This window comes from Zea mays, chromosome 2 (assembly GCF_902167145.1).
Source record: "Zea mays cultivar B73 chromosome 2, Zm-B73-REFERENCE-NAM-5.0, whole genome shotgun sequence".
In the NCBI taxonomy this organism is placed as follows: domain Eukaryota; kingdom Viridiplantae; phylum Streptophyta; class Magnoliopsida; order Poales; family Poaceae; genus Zea; species Zea mays.
The window spans coordinates 204,152,799-204,176,335 of NC_050097.1; the positions used below are offsets into that span (position 1 = coordinate 204,152,799).

The 23,537-nt window shown below is 43.1% G+C and overlaps 1 protein-coding gene and 1 long non-coding RNA gene across 2 annotated transcripts; both read left to right on the plus strand.

Moving 5' to 3' along the window:
* Positions 1 to 1,569: 1,569 nt before the first annotated feature.
* LOC109944070 (uncharacterized) lies at positions 1,570 to 1,901 on the plus strand. Its single transcript, XR_002267330.2, has 3 exons — positions 1,570 to 1,647; positions 1,749 to 1,794; positions 1,883 to 1,901. It is a non-coding gene; the product is annotated as an uncharacterized lncRNA (long non-coding RNA).
* Positions 1,902 to 11,366: 9,465 nt separating this feature from the next.
* On the plus strand, positions 11,367 to 12,763 carry LOC109944069 (HMG1/2-like protein; the record flags this gene model as incomplete). The annotated part of the gene is made up of 6 exons (XM_023301757.2): positions 11,367 to 11,449; positions 11,526 to 11,583; positions 11,720 to 11,764; positions 12,284 to 12,364; positions 12,461 to 12,529; positions 12,639 to 12,763. Coding segments are annotated over 6 exons (348 nt in total), but the record flags the coding sequence as incomplete, so codon positions are not given.
* Between the last annotated feature and the right edge of the window lie 10,774 nt (positions 12,764 to 23,537).

A 23,537-nucleotide genomic window follows, 5' to 3' on the forward strand; every position in this document is an offset into this window, starting at 1 on the left:
CCACGTGTCATGATATCATATGTAGAGGCTGTGATAAAAATTTTAGAATGTTTGGAGAAAGTTGTGAGACACTATGTGTAGAAACCTAAGAGGACTACACATGAAATCATAGAGTTTTAATATGAATCTCTTAGGTTTCTACACATAGTGTCTCACAACTTTCTCCAAACATTCTAAAATTTTTATCACAGCCTCTACATATGATATCATGACACGTGGACAAGTTTCATGATTTTCTGACTTTGTTTGTGTTTTATACAATTTTTAAACATGTGCATGCCAAGTTGACGGCCATGTTTAGTGAGCATGTTGCTCGAAGTTTCCGGTACGCTTCTGAAATCGGTCGTAACTTATGCTAAGTAACATGAATATCATTTTTTCATGCACGGTTTTCCAAGTTTCGAGTGACCTGCAGTTCAAATTTGAATTTTCCGAAGAATTTCAAAAAAACGAACTAAATCTACTAACGATTGAAAACTCTATTATAATTGTCCACAAATGATACATTTAGGTCTACATAGTGTAGGAATATACCACAAAAAGTTTGGGAGACAAAATCAAAAAAATAAAAATATACTTTGCCGAGTGTGTGAATAAGACACTCGACAAAGCTTCCTTTGCCGAGTGCCAGCTGCGTGGCACTCGGCAAAGAAGCATCTTTGCCGAGAGGCAACGGTTGGCACTCGGCAAATACTAACGGCCATCAGCTTTGGGACGACTGCTGACGGCTTTTTGCCGAGAGCTTCCTTTGCCGAGTGCTGTCCTATGCCGAGTGTTCAGCACTCGGTAAAGAGTCTCTGTGACGAGAGCCTGACTTTACCGAGTGCGGCTCTCGGCAAAGCCTTCTTTGCCGAGTGCCCGACAAAAGGCACTCGGCAAAGAATCCAACACTCGGCAAAGACTCGGATTCCGGTAGTGGGTGCCATATTTTGGGTGAGGGGTGAAGCTACGTTGTAGCTTATGGGTGCATATGTACCCCTAAAAATCTAAAAAACAGTTATAATAGTTAATTTTTACCATATATACATCACATACGTTTTATCCTCATGCACCTACAAAAGAGGTACATCCCTCCTATATTACTATAGCTTCCCCTGTTTTGGACTTCTATTTTCCAATTGTGCTTAAATGGTGCTAGCGGCTTTGCCATCCAACGAGTTTAAACAATTTCTTGCACGTTGTCACAAATATGCTACTTGCATGGCAGTCGTCACCTATACTCACATACGGCGGTGCTATGATTGCGTGGACTCCCTCCAAAACTTCAACACTTTTTTCGCAGTTTCGCTATAGCGCAAAATGGCCGAACTGACCTTAAGCACATGTCGGGCGAAGAGAGCACACCGTGAAAACTCCCGCCTCCAGCCGAAAATAACCTGAACCTCACCCATAAAACAACTGACAGGATGGGCCCACTGCTCCTAACTCATCCAAAACATCAAAGCAGCTCCCGTGGCCAAAGGAAGCGATCGCCCGGATCGATGACATGGCAAAAAAAAAAATTCGAGATCCCGCGCAAATGCCCACCGCCATTGCCTTTAAATGTCGCCCCACTTCCGTCCTTGCTTCCTCTCCACTCGCACGCTAACCCTACACACTCCCGTTTACGGGCACACCTCCAAACCCTCATCACGATCCGGCTCCAAGGTACTGCGATTTGGAAATCTCAATCAAATCCCTGTGAATTCGATGCTGTTGCCTGTTGGTGTGGGTTGTTGCTGATGGTTTTATTGGATTTGGTTCGGTAGGTCTCGAGATGAAGTCGAGGGCGAGGTCCAGCGGTGGCGACTCCAGGTACGATTCGGTTTGACCACCTATTTCATCCATTATCGTGGTTTTGTCCGGTTTTGATTTTGATGGGATTTGTTTGTTTTTGCCGAAGGCTCTCGGTGAGGAAGACTGTTGGGCCCATGCTTCGTTGCGCCGAAGGTCTTGCGTGAAGAAGCAGCTTCGGCTGAAATCGTCCCCAGGAAATGGCCGAAGGTTCCTTTTTATAGAGCTTCGGCGTTGCAAACCGACATAGAGATAGAATGACCTTTTTATCCATAGAGGTCTAAGATAATGTTGTAAACTTTTGTAAAGGGCATAATTGTAATTCGTCACAGGCTGCGTCCTGTGTCTATAAATAGATGAACAGTACCCCCGTACTGTTCACGCTGACTTGGCATTTGCTTTTGCGTCACGCTTGTACTTTTTACCTTCTCTCAGGACCGAAGGTACACTTGTAATTTGAAATCATTTCTATTTTTCCATGTTAATAAAATAGAAATGATTCTATGATGATGCTTATATTATATTTCATGCTTTATATGAGTCCTTCATCATTACTTGTTATGTTTACGAAGGTATGTCTCTTATGACCTTCGTCCGAAACTCATTATTTCCCGAAGGGACATAATGCTTCGAAGGACGAAGGACTTTAACACTTAACACTTTTTATGTTGCCTTGTTCTTAACTCTTAGCATTTGAGAACAAGTCCCCAACATTGGCGCCCACCTCCGGTGAACTCACTTCCACTTTTCTGAGCTGATGGCTTCGTTCAACAATCAAACTGGAGTTGCTTCGGACCCGAAGCTGGTGCTCCCGATCACAGGTGGCTCGTCCTCAGAGCCAGCTAACAAGAAGCAGAAGAAGGAAGCGCAGAGAAGAGTACAGCATGTTGGGGTGCAAGGACCCTTCATCAAATCAAGATGGTCTCACATTCCTATTACCTTCTCTCAAGAGGACCTTCAGCTCAAAGATTACCCACACAACGATGCCATGGTTATCTCTTGTGTTATCAAAGGATTTCTGGTTCACAATGTCTTGGTCGATACAGGCAGTGCAGCTGACATCATATTTGCTAAAGCCTTCAGACAGATGCAAGAGCCAGAAGATAAGATTCATGATGCTACACATCCTCTTTGTGGCTTCGGAGGAAGACAGATTGTAGCACTGGGCAAGATCACCATGTCAGTAACCTTCGGATTCATCAACAACACTAGAACTGAGCAAGTTGTGTTTGACATTGTTGACATGGAATATCCTTACAATGCAATTATTGGTCGTGGTACTCTTAATGCCTTCGAAGCAATCCTTCATCCTGCCTATCTTTGCATGAAGATACCTTCGGACCAAGGGCCTATTGCTATCCATGGAAGCCAGGAAGCTGCTAGAAGGGCCGAAGGAAGCTGGACCGACTCTAAGGCAATCCATAATATAGATGGAACTGAAGCTTGTGAACAGTACAAATTCAGAAGGGAGAAGACAGCTTCAGCAGATCAGCCGAAGACCATGCTATTGTGTGAGGACATAGCAGAGCAGAAGGTGCTGTTGGGCTCGCAATTATCTGAAGACCAGGAGAAAACTTTGATAAGGTTTTTATTCAGCAACAAAGATGTTTTTGCATGGTCGGCTAATGATCTCTGTGGAGTAAATCGGGATGTTATTGAACATTCGCTCAATGTTGACCCATCCTTCAGACCCCGAAAGCAGAGGCTTCGGAAAATGTCTGATGACAAGGCCGAAGGGGCTCGCAATGAAGTAAAAAGACTCCTCAGCGCAGGAGTTATCAGAGAAGTGAAGTATCCAGAGTGGCTAGCTAACACTGTTATGGTGAAGAAGGCCAATGGCAAGTGGAGAATGTGTATCGATTTCACAGATCTCAACAAGGCTTGTCCGAAGGACGAATTCCCGTTGCCAAGGATAGACTCTCTAGTCGATGCAGCAGCTTCTTCAGAGCTCATGAGTCTCTTGGACTGTTACTCAGGATATCATCAAATCTGGATGAAAAAGGAAGATGAGCCGAAAACTAGCTTCATAACTCCAAGTGGCACGTATTGCTATCTTCGGATGCCTGAGGGGCTCAAAAACGCTGGAGGAAGTTTCAGCAGAATGACTGCGAAGGTTCTTCAGTCTCAAATAGGCAGAAATGTGTTGACCTATGTTGATGACATTATCGTCAAAAGCACGAAGCAGGAAAATCATATTGTTGATCTGCAGGAGACCTTCGCCAGCTTCAGACAAGCTGGTTTGAAGCTGAATCCAGAGAAATGTGTCTTCGGAGTAAAGAAGGGTAAATTTCTTGGATGCTTGGTTTCAACAAAGGGAATCGAAGCTAATCCAAATAAAATCGAAGCTATACTTCGAATGGAGCCACCAACTACAAGAAAAGGGGCCCAAAGATTGACAGGAAGGCTGGCATCTCTCAACAAATTTATATCCAGATCAGCAGAAAGAAACTTACCATTTTTCGAGGTGCTGAAGTCAGCCGAAGTCTTTCAATGGGGCCCAAGTCAACAAAAAGCCTTCGAAGAGTTGAAGCAATACTTGATAGATCTCACAACATTAACTCCGCCAACGCCAGGGGCTCCTCTGTTGTTATATGTGGCAGCTTCGCACTCAGCAGTAAGTGCGGCGCTTGTCCAGGAGAAGCTTTATGGCCAGCTCAAGAAGCAAGTTCCAGTGTATTTTGTATCTGAGGTCCTTAGTGTCTCAAAGAAAAATTATACAGAGCTGGAGAAGGTATTATATGCCGTTTTAATGGCATCCAGGAAGCTTCGGCATTATTTTCAGGCATACAATATCATTGTTCCTTCTTCGCAGCCGTTGAAGGATATAATGAGAAATAGAGAAGCTACTGGACGGATTGGGAAATGGGCTGCAGAGCTCAACGAATTTTACATTGATTATGTGCATAGATCTTCGATCCAGTCTCAAGCATTGGCAGATTTCATTGCCGACTGGACGCCAGGGGCTCAGGATGAAGAAGCAAATAAAGATGCCGAAGTGTGGACAGTGTTTTGTGATGGCTCTTGGGGAATCTTCGGAGCAGGTGCAGCTGCTGTGTTGGTTTCACCATCCAAGGTCAAAACTTGTTATGCAGCAAGACTTGATTTCAGCTGCACGAACAATATTGCTGAGTACGAAGCCCTGCTTCTGGGCCTTCGGAAATTAAAGGCAATGGGAATCAGAAGGGCAATTCTTAAAACTGATTCCCAGGTGGTTTCGGGTCATGTTGACAAAAGTTGCAAGGCTAAAGATCCGAAGCTTGAAAAATATCTAGATACGGTCCGAAGGATCGAAGCATCCTTCGAAGGATTCTCTGTCAAGAATATTCCTCGAGGACAAAATGAGCATGCTGATTTGCTAGCTAAGTCTGCGGCACAGGGGCTGCCGTTACCTTCGGATGTGTTCTTCGAAACAATAAAGGCACCTTCAGTGGAGCTCCTTGAAAGAGCAGTCCTCAACATATCTCCTGTTTACAGCGAAGATTGGAGAACTGAAATAATCTCTTACCTTCAGGGTAAGTTCCTTTCAGATGACGAAGCTTACAATAAAAGAATAGAGGCAAGAGCTCGTCCGTATGTCATGATAGAAGGGGAATTATACAAACATGGAGTTTGCGCTCCGCTGCTCAAGTGCTTATCTAGAGCCGAAGGTATAGAGTTGATGAAAGAGATACATGCAGGCCTGTGTGGATCCCACATCGGATCCAGGCCATTACTTGGGAAAGTCTTCCGCCAAGGGTTTTATTGGCCAAAGGCAGCTTCGGATGCGGCGGAGTTAGTGCAAAAGTGCGAAGGTTGTCAGAAATGTGCAAGAGATCAAAAACAACCTTCGTCTTTGACACAGCTGATACAACCCATCTGGCCATTGCAAAGGTGGGGCCTTGACTTGTTGGGTCCATTACCACCGGCTCAAGGGAATCTAAAATATGTTATAGTGGCTGTGGAGTATTTTTCCAAGTGGGTTGAGGCGAAGCCATTGGCCACAATAACTTCGGCCAATGTCCAAAAGTTTTTCTGGCAGAATATTGTCTGTCGCTTCGGGGTACCGAAGGCAATCACTGTAGATAATGGAACGCAGTTTGACTCCGAAGCTTTCAGAAATTTCTGTGATCAAATTGGAACGAAGATCCATTTTGCATCAGTCAGGCATCCGGAGTCAAATGGGCTCGTTGAAAGGGCCAACGGCATTATAATGACAGGAATAATGAAGTTAATCTTCAATCAACCCAGGGGAAAGTGGCCAGATCAGTTAATCAAAGTGGTGTGGAGCCACAATACAACAACATCAAGGTCTACAGGCTTTACCCCATTCAAATTATTATTCGGTGACGAAGCAATAACTCCGGAGGAAGCAAAAGCTGGATCAATAAGAGTAGTAGCTTCGGCAGAATCAGGTCCCGAAGATGCTTGCCTTGTGGAAAAGGATGCTTTAGAAGGGATCAGGCTTCAGGCCGTGGAGAATATCAATAAATATCAGGCTGAAACAGTTAAATGGCGAGATAGAAAAGTCCGGCTAAAAAATATTGAGCCGGGACACTTGGTGCTTCGGAGAGTGGCTAACCCAGATACAGTGGGTAAGCTACAGTTGAAATGGGAAGGACCATTCTTAGTAGTATCTTCGTCAAGGTCTGGATCGTACAGATTGAAGGACATGGATGGCAACGAAATTCCAAGGTCTTGGAATGCGGATGAGCTTCGGCGATACTATGTATAACATGATGTAATTTTTTATGTTTTTTCTTTTCTTTTTCATGGCACCCTTTTCCTTTCCGAAGGGGGAGAAAGGTTTTTAATGGGGCCATCATGTGTAATTTCCTTTTTTAGTCTTATAAGAGCAAAATCCCCCAAAAAATGTAAATGTAACAGCTGAGAACGCACCATCGAGTGCAGAAACTGAAAAAGAAAAAAGAGAAGAAGCTCCAAAGACGTTCCTAAGGGAATGCAGAGCTTATACCGCCTAAGTAAAAGGCGAAGAAACTCCAAAGACGTTCCTAAGGGAATGCAGAGTTTATACCGTCTAAGTAAAAGACGAAGAAGCTCCAAAGACGTTCCTAAGGGAATGCAGAGCTTATACCGCCTAAGTAAAAGGCGAAGAAACTCCAAAGACGTTCCTAAGGGAATGCAGAGTTTATACCGTCTAAGTAAAAGACGAGGAAGCTCCAAAGTCGTTCCTAAGGGAATGCAGAGCTGATGTGTGGTTGATTCCAAGGAAATAATGGTTGAGTGTGGCTTCGGTTATATGCTTTGGACATTCATTCGCACATTACATCATAGCATTTGCATTCATAAGCATTCATTCATAGCATTTGTGTTCCTAAGTGGTTGCTTCGGCAAAAGGAAGAAGTGGTCTTTTATGTTCCGATATGTACAAAAAAGAAAAAGCTTCGGCAAGAGGAAGAAGCGGTCTTTTATGTTTCGTCATGTACAAAAAAGAAAAGCTTTGGCAAAAAGAAGAAATGGTCTTTTATGCTTCGTTGTGTACGAAAAGAAGGGAAGGTGTTTTTTCGCCTTCGGCTCAAAATACTGATTTCGTCCACATCAAAGCGTCTCAATAAAAGGGTAAGAATATATTACAAGGTATGAACAAAGTTCCTTGAGAATAGATTAATTGTATTTACAAAAAGTTGTTACAAATTCTCCTGAGTTTTTTCTAGTCTACTCCTATTAATCTTTGTCAGGTTTCTGCTTCGGCGGCATATCCTTTAAGTATCACCTTCAGCTTCGTCATCCTACATGAATCAAGGTATCCCGAGTAAAAATCAAGTGTGAAGGAGAAGGTAAGTACAAAGTATGATTTCTTACTGGTTCAAGATGACTTCGAGCTTCGTTCCCAGCCTTCTCTCGCCCGCCTTTTGTCCATATCATTTTTATGAATCTATTTGAGATGCTCCGAGCGAGGTCAGGAATGTCGTCGAGAATTGATGGAGACAGGGCGAAGTTGGGCCTGTTGACAATCTTTCCATGCTCGCAGCCAGCCTTCAGGAATGCTGCAGCAGTACCCCGAGAAGCTACCCAGGCACAGAAGTCACCGTGCCCAGCTATAACTTCGTCAAGTTCTTCAATTTCAGCTTCGATATGATCGAAGGCTTTTGGTAAATCTTCATCCGAAGGGGTAAATTTCCCGCTGCTGGCTCCAACTGAGTAAAAGATCTTCTTTAGTTGTTGGATACAATTGTTGCTAAAATTCAAACATTTATCCTGAAGGCTTGTTAATGATTTCTTCAAATTTGAGTTGGCTTGGACTTCGGCTTCAAGTTTCGAATCAAGTTCTAGCTTCTCTTGTTCAAATTGTTTTGATTGGCAGAGAAGCTTCGAATTCAATTCTGCTACTTTGGCTTCAGTCTCTGCCAGCAAGCCTTCGGTTGATTGAAGTTCGAAGTCTTTCTTTTCAATAATAGCTGATTGTTCTTTTATCTTGCTCTCTAAATTTTCAATTATAGCTTCGTGCTTCTTATCTTCTAGATCTTGCTGCATCCTCAAAGCTTTGCTTAGAAGCATGCTCTGCAAATAAACAACCTTCGTTAAAGAATATTGCCATTATTAAAAAACAATAGAAGTTAGAGAGAAGGATGTTTACCTTGAAATTTGAATAAAATAAGCTGCCGACGATATGTTGTCGTCGGTAGCGGCTGATGTCTGTCTCTAGTTTCGGAAAACCGATACTCTTTGATAGAGTACCGATGACCTTAGCCCCAGCTGAGTCCCGGATGCAGCCCAGTTTTTCATCATCAATGCCTCCAAATAGAAGAGCTCCTGGCTTGTATCCGCAAGATTTGGCGTATTCCTTAAGCTCTTCTTTTTCGGCCTTCGACAGTTTTTGTCCGACTAAATTTTGAAAAGAGTAGGCTTCGTCGTCCGAAGTGTCTTCGGCTATTTCTTTCCCTTTCCCAGGCACTGTGGCCATGGTTTCTTCAGCAGTGGTGGCAGCTTCTTCTGCAGCCATGTCTGTTAAAATTTTGTTGATGTCTTCAATAGTAGATTCTAAGTTTACATCTTCGGCTGTAGCGGCTTCGGTAGCCGCGACCTCCGAAGGTGCGACTTCGACATTTTCTGTGCCCTCAACAGCTGGTGTTTTCTGAATTGACGCCCTCGGTGGCGTCTTGTCAATAACTTCTGTTACGACAATAATTCTTTGCCTTTTCGCTTTGGCTATCTTCGTTTTTTCCGGCTCCGCCACCTTTTGAAAAAGCTTCGTCAGTCGAGGCCCTAATGGACTTAGCTTCGTGGGCATGGGTTCAGTCATTACCTTTAGAATTTCCTCCACGTCGCTAGTAGAAGGTGGTGTGGGGGTCCCCTCTTCTTCGGATAGTTTTCGCTTTGGAGTTGATATTTTTCTCTTGACAATTTTCTTCTTTTTTGGTGGTTGTTCTTCATCCTTGTTTAAAGCTTCGGCCGCTCTTTTTCTTCTCTGGCCCTCAGCACCCTTGTTCAGCTGCGCATAATCAGGATATTCGAAACCCAGTGCATCAAGCACTCGGTTCAGCCTTCGCTTCGGACGGGTGCCGAAGGCTGCTGTCATCAGTTGATCTTCTTTTTTCGAATAATTTCCAAGAATTTCATTACACATCACCTCAACTGTATCCAGCCACTCTTGGCAGGGCTTCTTAAAATATTTCTTGAATTTGAAGTGGTAAGGAAGCCGGACAAGATCCCCTTCCTTCTTCTCCCCCTTTAACTTTGGCATTTCCCATTTTTTCAGAGTAGGGAAGACTCTGAATGCTAAGAATTCTTGAACCAGATCCCTGGTACCAATATGCTCTGCAATGATTCTGAATTCATCCATTGCCCGTTGAGTTTGACCCTCTGGTGTCATGTTGCAGTGGGGTCGGGTTTCTCCGAAAGTTAGCTCGAGTGGACTTTGCACAAGCTTCTCCTTGTCCTCATCAACCTTGACATAGAACCATTCTGATTTCCAGCCTGCCGGCCATTTGCTTCGGTAGCTGATTACAGGAAACTTTGCGGTTTTCCGGTAGGCAAAATTGTAGCAACCGAAGTTTTCATGAAGCCCATCTTTTCTGGCCTTTGTTTGATAATGCAATTCATGAACTCGACAGAAACTGTCAGCAAAAGGCTCCACTGCTTGGCTTCGGAGGGCCCAAATATAAACGCTAAGCCTAACGATAGCGTTAGGAGTTAACTGGTGAAGGTAGATGCCAAACCTCTTCAATATCTCCGCAACAATCTCGTGAACAGGGAATCTTAGCCCAGCCTTTAAAAAGCTTTTGAAGATGACAACCTCGTCCTTCTCTGGCTTCGGGGTGGTCTCTTCTCCCCCGAAGCGAAGTAGCTTCTTCTGATCTTCACTGAAAAAACCTGCTTTCACCATCTTGGCGAGATCAACCTTTGAAACAGTCGATTTTCCGAAGTCTAGGTGGCTGGGTTTGCTGGGCATGGCAATACGGTAGTCATCTTCGGAGTCGGTTTCTTCAATGTTCCCTTCTCCTTCGGCAGCTGTCGGGTTTGCTTCGGCAGCAGGCATTTCTTCCGCAGTCACCAGTCCGGAGCGCTGCATCGCTTCGGAGATGGGCACAGTCTCCGAAGCTTCAGTTTCGTCCCCCTCACGCTCAACCCTAGCTGTAGAGCGAACTCTGGCCATTTAATTATGAACTTGTGAAACTTTGATACTTTTTTCTCCGAAGCAGGCTTCAAGATGGAGCTTCGTTCAAATCTGACAAACAAGCTTCGGTGATGGTTAAAAATTTTGGCAGCAAAACAGTGCAAATAGCAGTAAATGCTGTGGTAACTTCACACCTACTCGTCTGTTTATATAGTGCTGCAGGTAAGAAGGCGAAGCGGCAGGGTTTTTACACCAGGCGGGCAGTAACTTGTACTCGCTGCGCAGTGGACCGCAAAGACCAAACAGTGACTCTGCAAGGTGGGACCGACACGATCTCGGGAAATGAATCGTTTCTCGGCAACGAGCTCAGGGAAGGTGTTTTTTGGACCTTCGGCTTCCCGAAGCTTGAGAGGATTTTTTCACGGTTCAAGCTCGTTACGAAAAACGATCTAGCGCCGCGAAAGGGGCTACTGTTGGGCCCATGCTTCGTTGCGCCGAAGGTCTTGCGTGAAGAAGCAGCTTCGGCTGAAATCGTCCCCAGGAAATGGCCGAAGGTTCCTTTTTATAGAGCTTCGGCGTTGCAAACCGACATAGAGATAGAATGACCTTTTTATCCATAGAGGTCTAAGATAATGTTGTAAACTTTTGTAAAGGGCATAATTGTAATTCGTCACAGGCTGCGTCCTGTGTCTATAAATAGATGAACAGTACCCCCGTACTGTTCACGCTGACTTGGCATTTGCTTTTGCGTCACGCTTGTACTTTTTACCTTCTCTCAGGACCGAAGGTACACTTGTAATTTGAAATCATTTCTATTTTTCCATGTTAATAAAATAGAAATGATTCTATGATGATGCTTATATTATATTTCATGCTTTATATGAGTCCTTCATCATTACTTGTTATGTTTACGAAGGTATGTCTCTTATGACCTTCGTCCGAAACTCATTATTTCCCGAAGGGACATAATGCTTCGAAGGACGAAGGACTTTAACACTTAACACTTTTTATGTTGCCTTGTTCTTAACTCTTAGCATTTGAGAACAAGTCCCCAACAAAGACCAAGGTTGAGAAGGACCCAAACAAGCCCAAGAGGCCTCCGACCACGTTCTTCGTCTTCATGTGAGTTTCAGACCACGTAGCCTTCGTTCTCCCGTTATTTGGATTTTGTTCTGACCAGTTGGGTCTGTTTTTGCAGGGAGGAGTTCAGGAAGGACTACAAGGAGAAGCACCCCAATGTGAAGCAAGTCTCAGTGGTAAGTGTTGTTTCATCCATCATACCTTCATTGATTCGAATGTTAGTGATGCATGATTCCTTCATTGGATCTGAATGTTCGTGATTTGCTGATATGAAACTTCCGTTTCTGATGTTTGTTACTTTGTGGATGGCAGATTGGCAAGGCTGGTGGTGACATGTGGAAGTCCTTGTCTGATGCCGTGAGTTTGCTTGCTCCCCGTTCCTGTTTTAACCGTTTGAGACTGCAGTTAGTTGTGATGTGCTTTGTTGTTCTTACGGTGAATGTGCCGGTCTAGTTTCGTCTGGGTTGGCCCCCCTGCGTGGCCGCGTTTGTCTGTATATCAGCATATATCAAGTGGTTACTTGCCGCAGTGTTAGTCTAGATCTATCCAAATATCATCGTTCGTTGATTTCGAAATTGGGGCTGTTTTGCTCATGATCATGTTTTGGAATTGTAATTGGTGGCTATGTTAATTATCTAGACAATTGTTTAGACTTCAGTTCAGATTTGTGGACTTGCTGCTGCGTAATGCTATCCTCTGGCACTGGCGGTTTGGTTCAATAAGTTGTGCGGGCTTACTATTTTGTTGAATTCGATGTTGAAATCTGTTCGTTCCTAGAAGGGTTTTGTTCGACTTGCATATTCACTTCAACGCTCCGATGCAGTATACGTTTGTTCCCTTGCCGTCCTTTGACGTTGTGCAATTTCTGAATCGCAGGAGAAGGCTCCCTACGTATCTAAGGCCGAGAAGCTTAAGGTTGAGTACACAAAGAAGATGGACGCCTATAACAACAAGCAGGTGCAGTATGTTCTACATCTACTCCACTCACGTTGCTCGGCATTGCCTCGATAATTCGTCTGTGTGATGTGAGTCATGTGTCGTCTCTCGTTGCAGTCTGGAGGACCCACAGAGTCTGGTGATTCTGACAAGTCCAAGTCCGAGGTCAACGACGGGGACGAGGAGGTCAAAGCAAACCCTCCTGTGCCCTGCCCGACTCTTGTTTTCCACTGCTGGTTTTACTTTGTGGATCCCAAACCTTACTGGTCCCGTCCATTTGAAATTGGTTTTGCAGGGTGATGAGTGATGGATGACGGGTGAAACTCTGGGCTGCCCAAGTGCTTGCAGTCAGCAGGGAAATCTCATCGTCGTTGGGCCTAACCGGGCTTTGCTGCTCCGTAGCGTCTGGAAGCTGTCTGTCTTCTGAGCAGCCCATATAGCTTACAGGCCCATTAAACAATTCCAAGTCACAAATTCTCAGGCCTTATGCCCTCACGACAAGCTCATGGCACGAAGCCAACCTTATCCCTTCCATGTTTGTCCCTGTATTGAGAACCCGAGCAAGACGTAGAACCAACAACAACGAAGACAACAAGCAGCAGAGGTACGAAGACTCAAAACTTCGGTACAAACCGAACACCGAACTGATCAAACCGAAGCCAAAATCGTCGGTTGTTCATATTTGTTTCCACCGATCGGTTCCTATTTCTTCCCAAACCGAAGTTCTACTGCACCGAAGAACCGAACCGAACTGTCGGTTAAAACCGATTGCCCACCCCTAGTTATAAGCCTTGCCCTTGAGCTGTCGAACACCAGTTCTTGACAGTCAGCCAAATAGGGAAAGGGGGCAAGCAGACGAGAACATCAAGCACATCTTGACCTCCTGTGTGTTTGCTCGTGAAGTATGGGCTTTGATTTTTAATAGATTGGGGCTCGTCCCTTTGGCCCCACAACATACTGTTCTCGTTATTCTAACTGATGGTAAGCCCTGCACAGTCTACTTTGATTACGCCAGTCCTGGACAATCAACTGAAATCACCAAGTCCTCTATTGCTCCCTGCCAGGGTAAGCCCTGCACATTTATATCTTCTGTGTGTTTCTCGCGGTGGTTCTGTTCAATGAGCACCTATTTAATCAAATTTGCATTCACAAATACAAGTGAATGGTGACTACAAATAACGCTAACAGCAGATAGCCTAAGAAATATTTTCAATGTGCAAAGGATGTTGTCACACCATTGTCGGAGTCAGAGGCCATCGATCTAGTTAAGGATGTGTTTGCATCTGCAACTGAGAGAGACATCTACACTGTAAGCTGCATTTGCTCATTGCCAAAATATTGCGCCTGTTTCTCTTTTATATATATCTACTCTATTGATCCACAAACATGCAAAATATTTTTTCAATATTGTAGTCAAAGTACAGGCTATTTGTTCTTCCTAGGGTAGTGAGAGGATATGGGAACAATTGATCATGCAAATCCAAGCAAGTCATAAAACATGGACTGGACTGGATAAAATGGTACCTATGCAACATAGTGAAGGAGTGGGAAATCCAATAGAAAGCTTTTCCTTGATTTTTTCCTCTGATCTCGCAAAAAAGTAATAGTACTCGAACAAAGGAAATGACAAGCAGATCATTATTTCCTGAAGATGTATAACAGGAGTGCAACTTTGTCAGCCTTCTTGATCATAATACTTCATAAAAGTTCACGACTACAAAAAGGTGAAGTTATGACCCGAGAACCTCAAATATGTGATCAGCAATATTTTCATGGATCAAAGTTTGAAGTAGGGTGCAAGTATTTACATCAGATGATAGGAAATGAAATATCAAATCTAATGTCCCTGTCTGAACTTCTAGATTAGTAGATACAACCTATGAAAGTAAGAGGTTGAACCATAACAATTAATACTGACCAGGGGCAAATGCTAAATCTAAAACCAACACCTTGAACTTATAATAAAAAATTGAAGGCTCCAAATTCCGTACCTAATGAGGTTCTTAGACATGATCCTAGGCGCCTTGATGGCGACCCCGACGAGGCTGCTCCCTGCGATGAAGATACCCATGTAGATAGAGAGCAGAATAAAATCATATTGATAGGCTATAGATGTAACAAGTTAGTGCATCATGACTGATAATCATATCAAGTAGACCTTTTTCTATATAGATTATATTTCTTGAGCAAAAATCATGAATTATACTATGTTTTTAAGGTAGCCATGATTTGCACACCATGTAAAGGCTGATAGTGACAACATCAACAACAACATGTGTTCACACCTCATTTAGCCAGAAATCCTCATTGGTCTTGTAGTAATCAGATTGACAGTCCAGCTATGTGCGAACTCATGGGCCACAACCAAAGCACATGCAACATCCCCTTTGATGACCATGGAAGTTACCGAATTTGCAAAAATCATAAAGTAAAATTATAAAAGAATGCCACAATTCACAGAACAGCTTACAGTAACAGAGCAAGAAAGAAGATTAACTAATCAGTAATAACCAGAACCGAATTTGCAAATTACCTCATATAGGTTATTTTATTAAGTAAATTTCAATTTCTCCAAATTGAATGTATCCAAAAGACATGTAATAGTAAACTAAACCAGCATAGTTGAAGAGTAGTGACTGAAAGCATACGTAACTCAAGCTCAAAAGTTATATTTGAAGCAGGCTATGTTATAAAATTTGCCTATATGTAAGCTGGGTCATGGATGGGTGTTAGGTGAAGTTGCCTTCCACTCTATTCAGTTCAAAGAATTCTGGTAATAAGGCCATGGATTTAGTATCGCAGCAAGTAGTGAGATCCAAAGAATTCTGGTAATAAGGACTACAGATCCTATTTGGAAAGGTAGTGAGATCCAAATCCCATGGATTTAGTATCGCAGCAAGTATTCTGGTAATAAGGCCAAATGAAACTGTTTAAGGTCATCTTCACTTTTCGAGTAGTTGAAGCCTAGTAACCAATAATTGAAGATAAGTGAGAATTCATCAAGTGAAAAGCTATTGTGCATAAAACATGGATTCCCTTCACACAGAAAGGCCCCAGGAGTTTACCTTTTAGATAGCAGAAATATTTGTCTTGTGGGCTCATGCGTTCAGTTTCAGCTTGGACATATGTCTATGCTCAATGATGTCATTTATAATGTTGGGTTCCAATGAGGATACCTTATTGAGAGTACCTATAAGCAACACAGATTCCACAAAACAGGCAACCTCATTCTACAATCATGTGTCATAATTGTAACAAATCAAGAATAAAAGAATGCAATAGACTTCCAAGCATCTATGCAGAATGCTGCCTCTACTCTGCAATGTAACTTGTGGATAGACTTCCAAAATTAATTAGATAGTACATGTAGAAGCTGAATGCCTGAACCCAATCCATTCACTGTTCTTATTAGGTAGGCATACTATTTTTATCAGATAAAAACTCTCAGTTACAAGGCTAGAAGCAAAAAAACGAACATTTAAAAATATCACCAATTAGGGGTTCTGCCGTTACCTCCAGTAAACAAAATGAACAAACTACTGATAGTGTGGCACCTCTCCTTATGCACAGGGAACTCATTTGTTCATAAATGATGTAAAGCAATTTGAGACATCTCACCACCAGTGTGTAGCGATTTAGGTTGTAACTTGTAAGGACTACAGATCTATTTGGAAAGGTAGTGAGATCCAAATCCCATGGATTTAGTATAAAGTTTTGAACTAAATACTAAAATTTTCTAGAACATGCCTTCCCTTCAAACATGCCATTAATTACTATGTCAATTGTCAAGTGAGTAACAACACGGTAAACAGTGATTATGAATCAAGCTAGTAGATATATAGGGTGAACCAAGAACCGTCAAGTATGAGCATGTTTCCAGGGACAACCAAATATTATCAAATCCTTGTACAATAAAAACATACAAATCAGAAGCATAATTAAAATAAGAAAGTTCTAACTATTGTGGTCATCGTGCGCAATATAGGCGACATCCACCAAGCCCGGCCGACCAGCTTAGTTGGTTAGGGGACGAAGGTAATCAGGATTATAGGAGTTCATTTTTAAGTTTGTTAGAAGTGCACCAAAGTATATGGGGCACTTACCTTGCCGAAAACAAGCATCGAGAATAAATCTCCCAAGTAGGTGAGTTTCCCTTAGGCGGTGGTGACCGACGATCCTGCCATAACTGCTGGTGACAACACCGCACCACTTCCTCGCTTCCCCTGTGTTCCCATTCTCAATCCCAATCGCTCCTCCGATCTCCCCAATGTTCTCCTCGTTGCCCATGCTGCATCAATAACATAGATAAAGTACAACTACATCAATGCGTCAATATTTGCCACATTCAGGCGTTGACAACCAAAAATGAATTCATGTACACATTCTCTTCCACATTAGCATCGATAACACTCACCACTGAGTAACGCAAACCAATAGTTGATCCGAGCGCCTCAAACTGGTACGTCGCCCCTAAACAAAGTAATTGACTAACAAATTAAACTGACCTCGTTGGCGAGAGCATGTAAGCGAAAAGGCCTGCTCACCCTCGCGGTTGCTGAGCAGCTCTTGTAGAATGGGCAACACGAACGCGCCCATTCTCCTGACCCCCGTCTTCGCCAGCACGATCAAGTCCTTCTCTGCGAAAACCAGGGCGACCAACGAATTAAGAGTCGGCAGCTATACATTCTTGAATGCATCAGAGTTTCACCCAAAAAAAATATTTAACTATATCACTCAACATGAGTAGGGAAAAAAGTGTTTTATACGACTATAAAAGGTATAAAATAAATCCGAGTTATTTTTATGGGTAAAATAAATGAATAGAACACAAAGTTCCAACATTAGAAGGTTTGATGGTAGAAGTTGAAAATGTCCACGAAAAAACCATTAATGAAAAAGGAGCAAAGTGAGACTAAATAAAAAGAACATGAAAGATTGCAACGAGGATAGTCGGTTCAGATACATATCAAGTTGTACACAAAAAATAGCACTGAAACTAAATTACAGATGTCACATCATTTTTATTCCCTATATATATTGTGGCTATGCAAGTAATACAACAAGGACATTCCCAAAAACAGAATTAATGGGAAGGGCATATTGCAATGGTACACTATGCCAGCATGAAATGCAATTCCTTTCTGGAGCAGCAGTGTACACACAAAAATTTCTGTATCCTCTCAAATGGTAAGCTGCCAAAGTCATCACTTGTAGCACTGGTATAGACTGAAACCTTGGAGGTAAAATATTTCACATTTATTCTCTTAAACATTGATGACAGTGCCATGCTGATTACCAGAAAAATTCCTGCCAATGGTTATATAAGCTTTCTTTTTGCCATGGGTCAAAACCAACAGCCCCGAGCCCCCGACAAAGAAACTACAATAAGCAGATTTGGTTGAGAATTCTCCTGTAGTGGATGGTGATCAAATGTGTTCAGTAGGTCGTGTATTCCTGGGTGAAGATCAATTTCTGCTATAATATCCCATAGATCGATGGAGGTATTCCATCAGGCTGTAGCTGACAGCCCCCTGATGTACCATACCCCAAGCATTACCGTCCAATGCATCCTGCACCATTCTTCTTTTGATTGCTCTCTTTGCCACATGTGTGAACGATAGATTTCCCTGAAACCATTTATCACACCAAAAAAGTTTTCGGCTGTCATCACCAAACACAGAATAAGCTGAAATGCAGAACATGGACATAGAATTAGAGTGAACATGTAAATCTAGAGCAGCCCATGGCTGATCAGGTTGGATCTTTTTTAACCATAGCCACCTCATTCTTAGAGCCCAACCCAAAATTTCTAGGTCCAAAATTCCTAAACCACCAAGATCAAGTGGCCTTTGGACCCGACCCCAGTGTTTCATTCAACTAAATTTGGCAACTGATCCGTGAATACAGACTACTTCAAAGTTCAGAGTAACCTGTATCAAGTATGATGCATATGTGTGCTTTGAACCTTGTAGATAGTATTCCTTATGTTTCCATCCTGTTCAACTCAGTACCATACTAAGTTAGTAGTATGTGACAAGACTTGATTGGATAATTTGCTACCTATACTGCTGTGATTTATTGATTTACCATTTTTTTCTGTAATTGTCCAACATTGGTAGAATAGATATCATAGTTTCATGCACGTTTCATGGGCACTTTTGTTATCTATGTCAGTAGTGTCATCACAAATCTTCCTGAGCTCTTTCCTCGCTGCTTTGTTAACCTTGTCATTCAAAGCTCGGAATGACTGACCCCCAATTGGGATACCTAATATCTTGTGCACCACTTGAGGAGTGATAGGCAAAATATTCCTAGAAAATTCTATCCTCAGGGGGTCTTCTTTGTATTCTTCATTAAAAACATCCCTAAGGCTCTGTCGTCAAGCTTATCATTTTGTAAATGTAAAAACTGACCAAACCCAATCTTAGACAATCTCCTCTTGAAACTATCAGACAAGACACCTATTAATCTGAATATAACAGCTGGTGAGCACCTCATAGTTGAATAAAAACCCCTTTTTAATCTAGAAAACAAACTAAAAATGACTAACTATTAAAAAAAGATGTAGTGACTCGGCATTGATAACTGAACTCATAACAAGGAATGATCGGCACAAAAATAAACTGCAATAACTGAATACAATGAATTAGTAAATAAAAAATGAGAGAGCATACATCAGTTGTAAATCTCACTATTTTCCCTTCACCTGTAGTGGAGTTGGAAAATCACTGTCATCATCAGAAATTGGAACAACTGCTTTGCCTTTTGATTTGATTTTTGAAATTACTCTGCTGACAGGAACCTTCCTAACAACAGATCTAGTCTTCATTTGTATATCGGATGGCTTATCACTGCCAACTGTAGCCTAAAAACGTAAAAAAAAATAGAATAACTGACTACAAAAATTGTAATGTATAATATGTTATTAGAATGGTTGACTACACCTATTTTTGTCAAAAATACTCAACACACTTACAATGACTGACAACGACTAAGCATAGTTTACAATGACTAACTGCACAATTACAATGACTTAGCACACCAAAAAACATTCACAAATAACATTTATGAAGTCAAAAAACAAACTGATCATAAAAAAGTTCATGGTAAAAACCCTACACACAACAATGACTGACACACTAAAAAACAAATGTCTGAGTACAAAAAGGCATAAAAACACATACAAAAAACCTGCAAAAAATATGTAGTACTGCTATTCCAATTAGTTGTCACAATCTGCACACATTTCAACTGGAACCGAAGCACCAGAATGATTCCATTGAATAAAAAAACTTGCTAGGGTTCAAATTCTGAGACAGAACTGAAGCACTCACTGAATGCTCCCACCTCCTCGCTTGGATAGGATGCTGGAGATGGCCAACAAGAACAACCATTAGGCGCATTCTCACTGCAGGCTCAGCAAGCCACACTGCAAGACGACGCAGTGAGAGGTAATTACTGGACACACCTGAATAAGATCCAACTCGGTGTACTCACGCAGCGCGATCTCGCGGACGTTGTCCGGATCCTTGGAGAGGCAGCTTGGCCTCCCACACGAAGTCCGTGTCCGCGGCGCCGCAGAACGCGAGGTTGAGCCGCGCGAGCCGGCATATGTTCGGCGCGCCGAGGCGGAGCAGCACCTCCACGGTGCACAGCTCCGGGAGGTCACCCAGCCCGGCGCCGCGCGCCACCTTGCCGCCGGGCTCCGCGCCCGTGCCCATGCCGATCTCGGTGGAGGGCGGATGGGGGAATCTGTGGATCCCAGCGGAGGGCGAAGAAAACCTTGGAGAGCAGGGAAGCGGACGCAATTCGCGGATGGAGAAAATTGATCTGTTATTATTGTAGAGTGCACATGTAAGAGATAACTCAACATTTTGAAGACGTCAAACTATAAAAGCAGGCACATCTATTAGCCTGTTGGTACTCACAAAAAAAGTTAATCGTGAGATGCTAGAAATTTTGACATTCATAGAATAAATAAAGTCTAAATAAATGTGCCTTACTAACCATGGGATACATAAGAACATAGAATAGAATTGCAAGTGATCGAACTTGAGGATTCTAACCTTCCATTCCCGAGTGGAATAACAGCAGCATGCTGACGCGACATAGACTGATGGTCCAACATGAAGTCAGAAGCAAGAATCCGCCTCCCGAATAGATTCCTCATTTTTTGTAGATTGATCCTATCAAAGACCTCCCCATCTTTCACCACATCAAGATAGTAGACCCCTGAGCGTGGCTCAATCGCCTAGTCTGGAGGTTGCCACGTCGACTGCCCTCCACCGACCTGTGTCCCAACATGCCCGGGAGCATCACCATCTTGCCCAGCCACCCTTGAGCTAGTGCCTTTGCGGACTTTGGAGATTCTAACCTGGCAAAAAATTAGAATTTTGTGGCAGCGTCAATAGAGACAGTGCTTTAGTTGTTCCTGCAGCTGCAGGTGCCTTCTTGGTGCCTGTCTTGGACTTCACTGAGAAGGGCTCCAAGGCTTGTGCCTTCTCGAAGCGGTCAAGGCCCCCACGATACATCTTCCTACACCTCTAATCCACCAGCTCTTTGATTCTCGTCTTTACCACTCCAAATCTAGTCGCTTATGCACTTGTGTACTTTAATACTGCAGACAAACAAAGGATATTGTGCTTACTGTTGATCAAATAAAATAAATTAGAAACAGAAACAGAAAGGATTTGCAACCAAAATTAGGTGATGTTTGTATAATGGGATATGAGGGGCTAGACATAGGGATGGAAAGCTCACCCGTTGCTTGGTTCATAGGGAAGAAGGGGGAAAGGGAAATTTGGACCTCTTGTCCCACCAATTCTATCCCGTCAGGAGGGTGGATCATGCTGAGGTCTGAACTAAGGTACCTAACACAAAAAGATCAATAGCTGAAACTTGAAAGGACCATAGGATGGCAATACACACTCTGTTCCTGCCAAATCATTTGTGGAACTATTAGCTGTTGAGACAATGCGAACAGACCTGACTACTGATAAAGTCACTATTATGCACCCCAACATTATTTGTTTGTAATTGGCCTAAGAAAACATGTACCTAAATTATCTTCATTAATGCATAACCTCGAATTAATGTTTAATAGTTTAGAAATCCCAAAGTTATTAACGTGCCAAAATAGGTGAAATGCATGTAAGTGTAAAGGTATGTAATCCCATCCAACACAAGCATCAGAACTTAGCCCTCAATCCCTCATGATGTAGACAACCAAACATGGAGCCGCTTCAGTAAGATGCTCCTCATGCTAACATTAATAGGAACAGCTGAAACCCCATTCCAGCCTCTGCACACGAACGAACCAACGATAGCAAGGGGAGCAAGTAACATGGCAGACAGTAAGACAAGCAAGGAGCGAGAGAATGCCGTTGTACGTACTGCAAAGTGGCCAAGGTTGACGAGCGTCCATGCCAATGTTGGGGGCGCACCCAAAGACGGAGAGGGCGAGGATCCAGCAAAAGAAGATGATGTAGGCGGTCCAGACCTCGGGGTACATGAACTACTCAGTTTCCTGTTTAGATCCGGGGGCGGCACCACCTGCACGTACAGCTTTGCCATCGACACAGGGTGGGAGGGGGGCTCCGCCACGATGGCCGGGGAAGCGAGCGCCGGGGACCGGGGAGCGGCGGACGTGGCGAGCATCGCGGACGCAGGGCAGAGAGGGAGATGGATGGCGGCAGTTGCGCGGGGGCGGGCGGGGGCACGACCTTGCCTCTTGTGGACGCATCCCTTCCAGGGCGGCGAGCAACACGGACGCCAGGCGGGGAGGTGGGGCGGCGAACACGGTCGGTGGCTGTTGCGTGGGGAGGGGTGGATTTGGTGAAGCCGGGCGGATCGGAGACTGCGGGGGAGGAAGAGGATCGAACGAGGGTAACGGGGGTGGGGGGCACCGGGGCAGGGGCCATCCCTCGCATCTCCAACCTCCGGGGCAGGGATCGGGCGGTGGGGGGATCGAGCGGCTGGTGATCGAACGGTTGAAATTGCAGAACAATGGAATGGACGGTTGAGGTTGCAGGATGGCAGAACGGCAGAACGGCAGGAGGCAGACTACTATTACACTCTTAATAGGTAGTATAGATTAGCAAATGTTTACTGTAGCACCGTATGAATGAATTATAGACTAATTAGGTTTAATAGATCCATCTTGTCGTTTAGTCTTTATCTATATAATTAGTTTTGTAAATATAGTATAGAAACCAAACAGGCAGTACATCCTACAATGTGTAATAGTGATTTGTACTGCTTGCCTTTCACCCTGATGTAACCGTGTCGCTGGATGAGATACCTCTCTATCTTTGAAAGTTGGAATGGAGGTCAGGAGTAGGTCCCTAGCAATCGATGCGGAGATACTATCTGGAACTGAACGGGCTTGTCGCTGCATTTGCCGGTGCGACGCGTGATTTCGTGAACACCGAAGGATCTCTTTAGATTTGACGCATCGAACATGGATGATCTAAGGGGATGTATTAGTTTTTGACACGTGGCAGTGTTGCCAACTCGTTGAATCTTTTGGCGTCGCCAATCGCCAGAGCGCGAATCTACGCTCTGCAAACCGCTCGAGCTAAGGTGTCACAGCTGCAGAAAAGGCATCGCTGAAAGTAATGACGCCATCTGAACATTTTAAACATTTGATATATATATATATATATATATATATATATATATATATATATATATATATATATATATAATACTCGTAATTATTCTATATATAATAATCGTAATTATTATTTAAACATTTGATGTGATAGGAACTAAACTTTAGTCAGGTAGACCAAACATATATTGTTTATAGTTGGCAGTCCTCAATAATTTTCAGTTTGCTTCAGATTAAAGCTAGTTGTTTAGATTGTTGCAGCCGGATAATCGGCCATCGGCAGTGGGTGTAATGGTGTTGGCTAAAAATCGTCCATTGGCGGTGGATGTAGTGGTGTTGGCTAGAGGAAACACGTCCAGCGGCTTCACTTAGAAGTATAATAAGGCAACGTAGATATACTTATAAGAGATGTTATATCAAATTTATGATAGTGTGAAAGAAAAAAATAGAGAGAAAAAGAAAGCGGACTATTCACTAATAACCGGTTGAATTTGGACTACTTACAAACTTTAAAGAACTTTATGAAAGGAAAAAATGAATCAAATATTAAATGTATAGTTTATATAGAGTTATTATATGAAT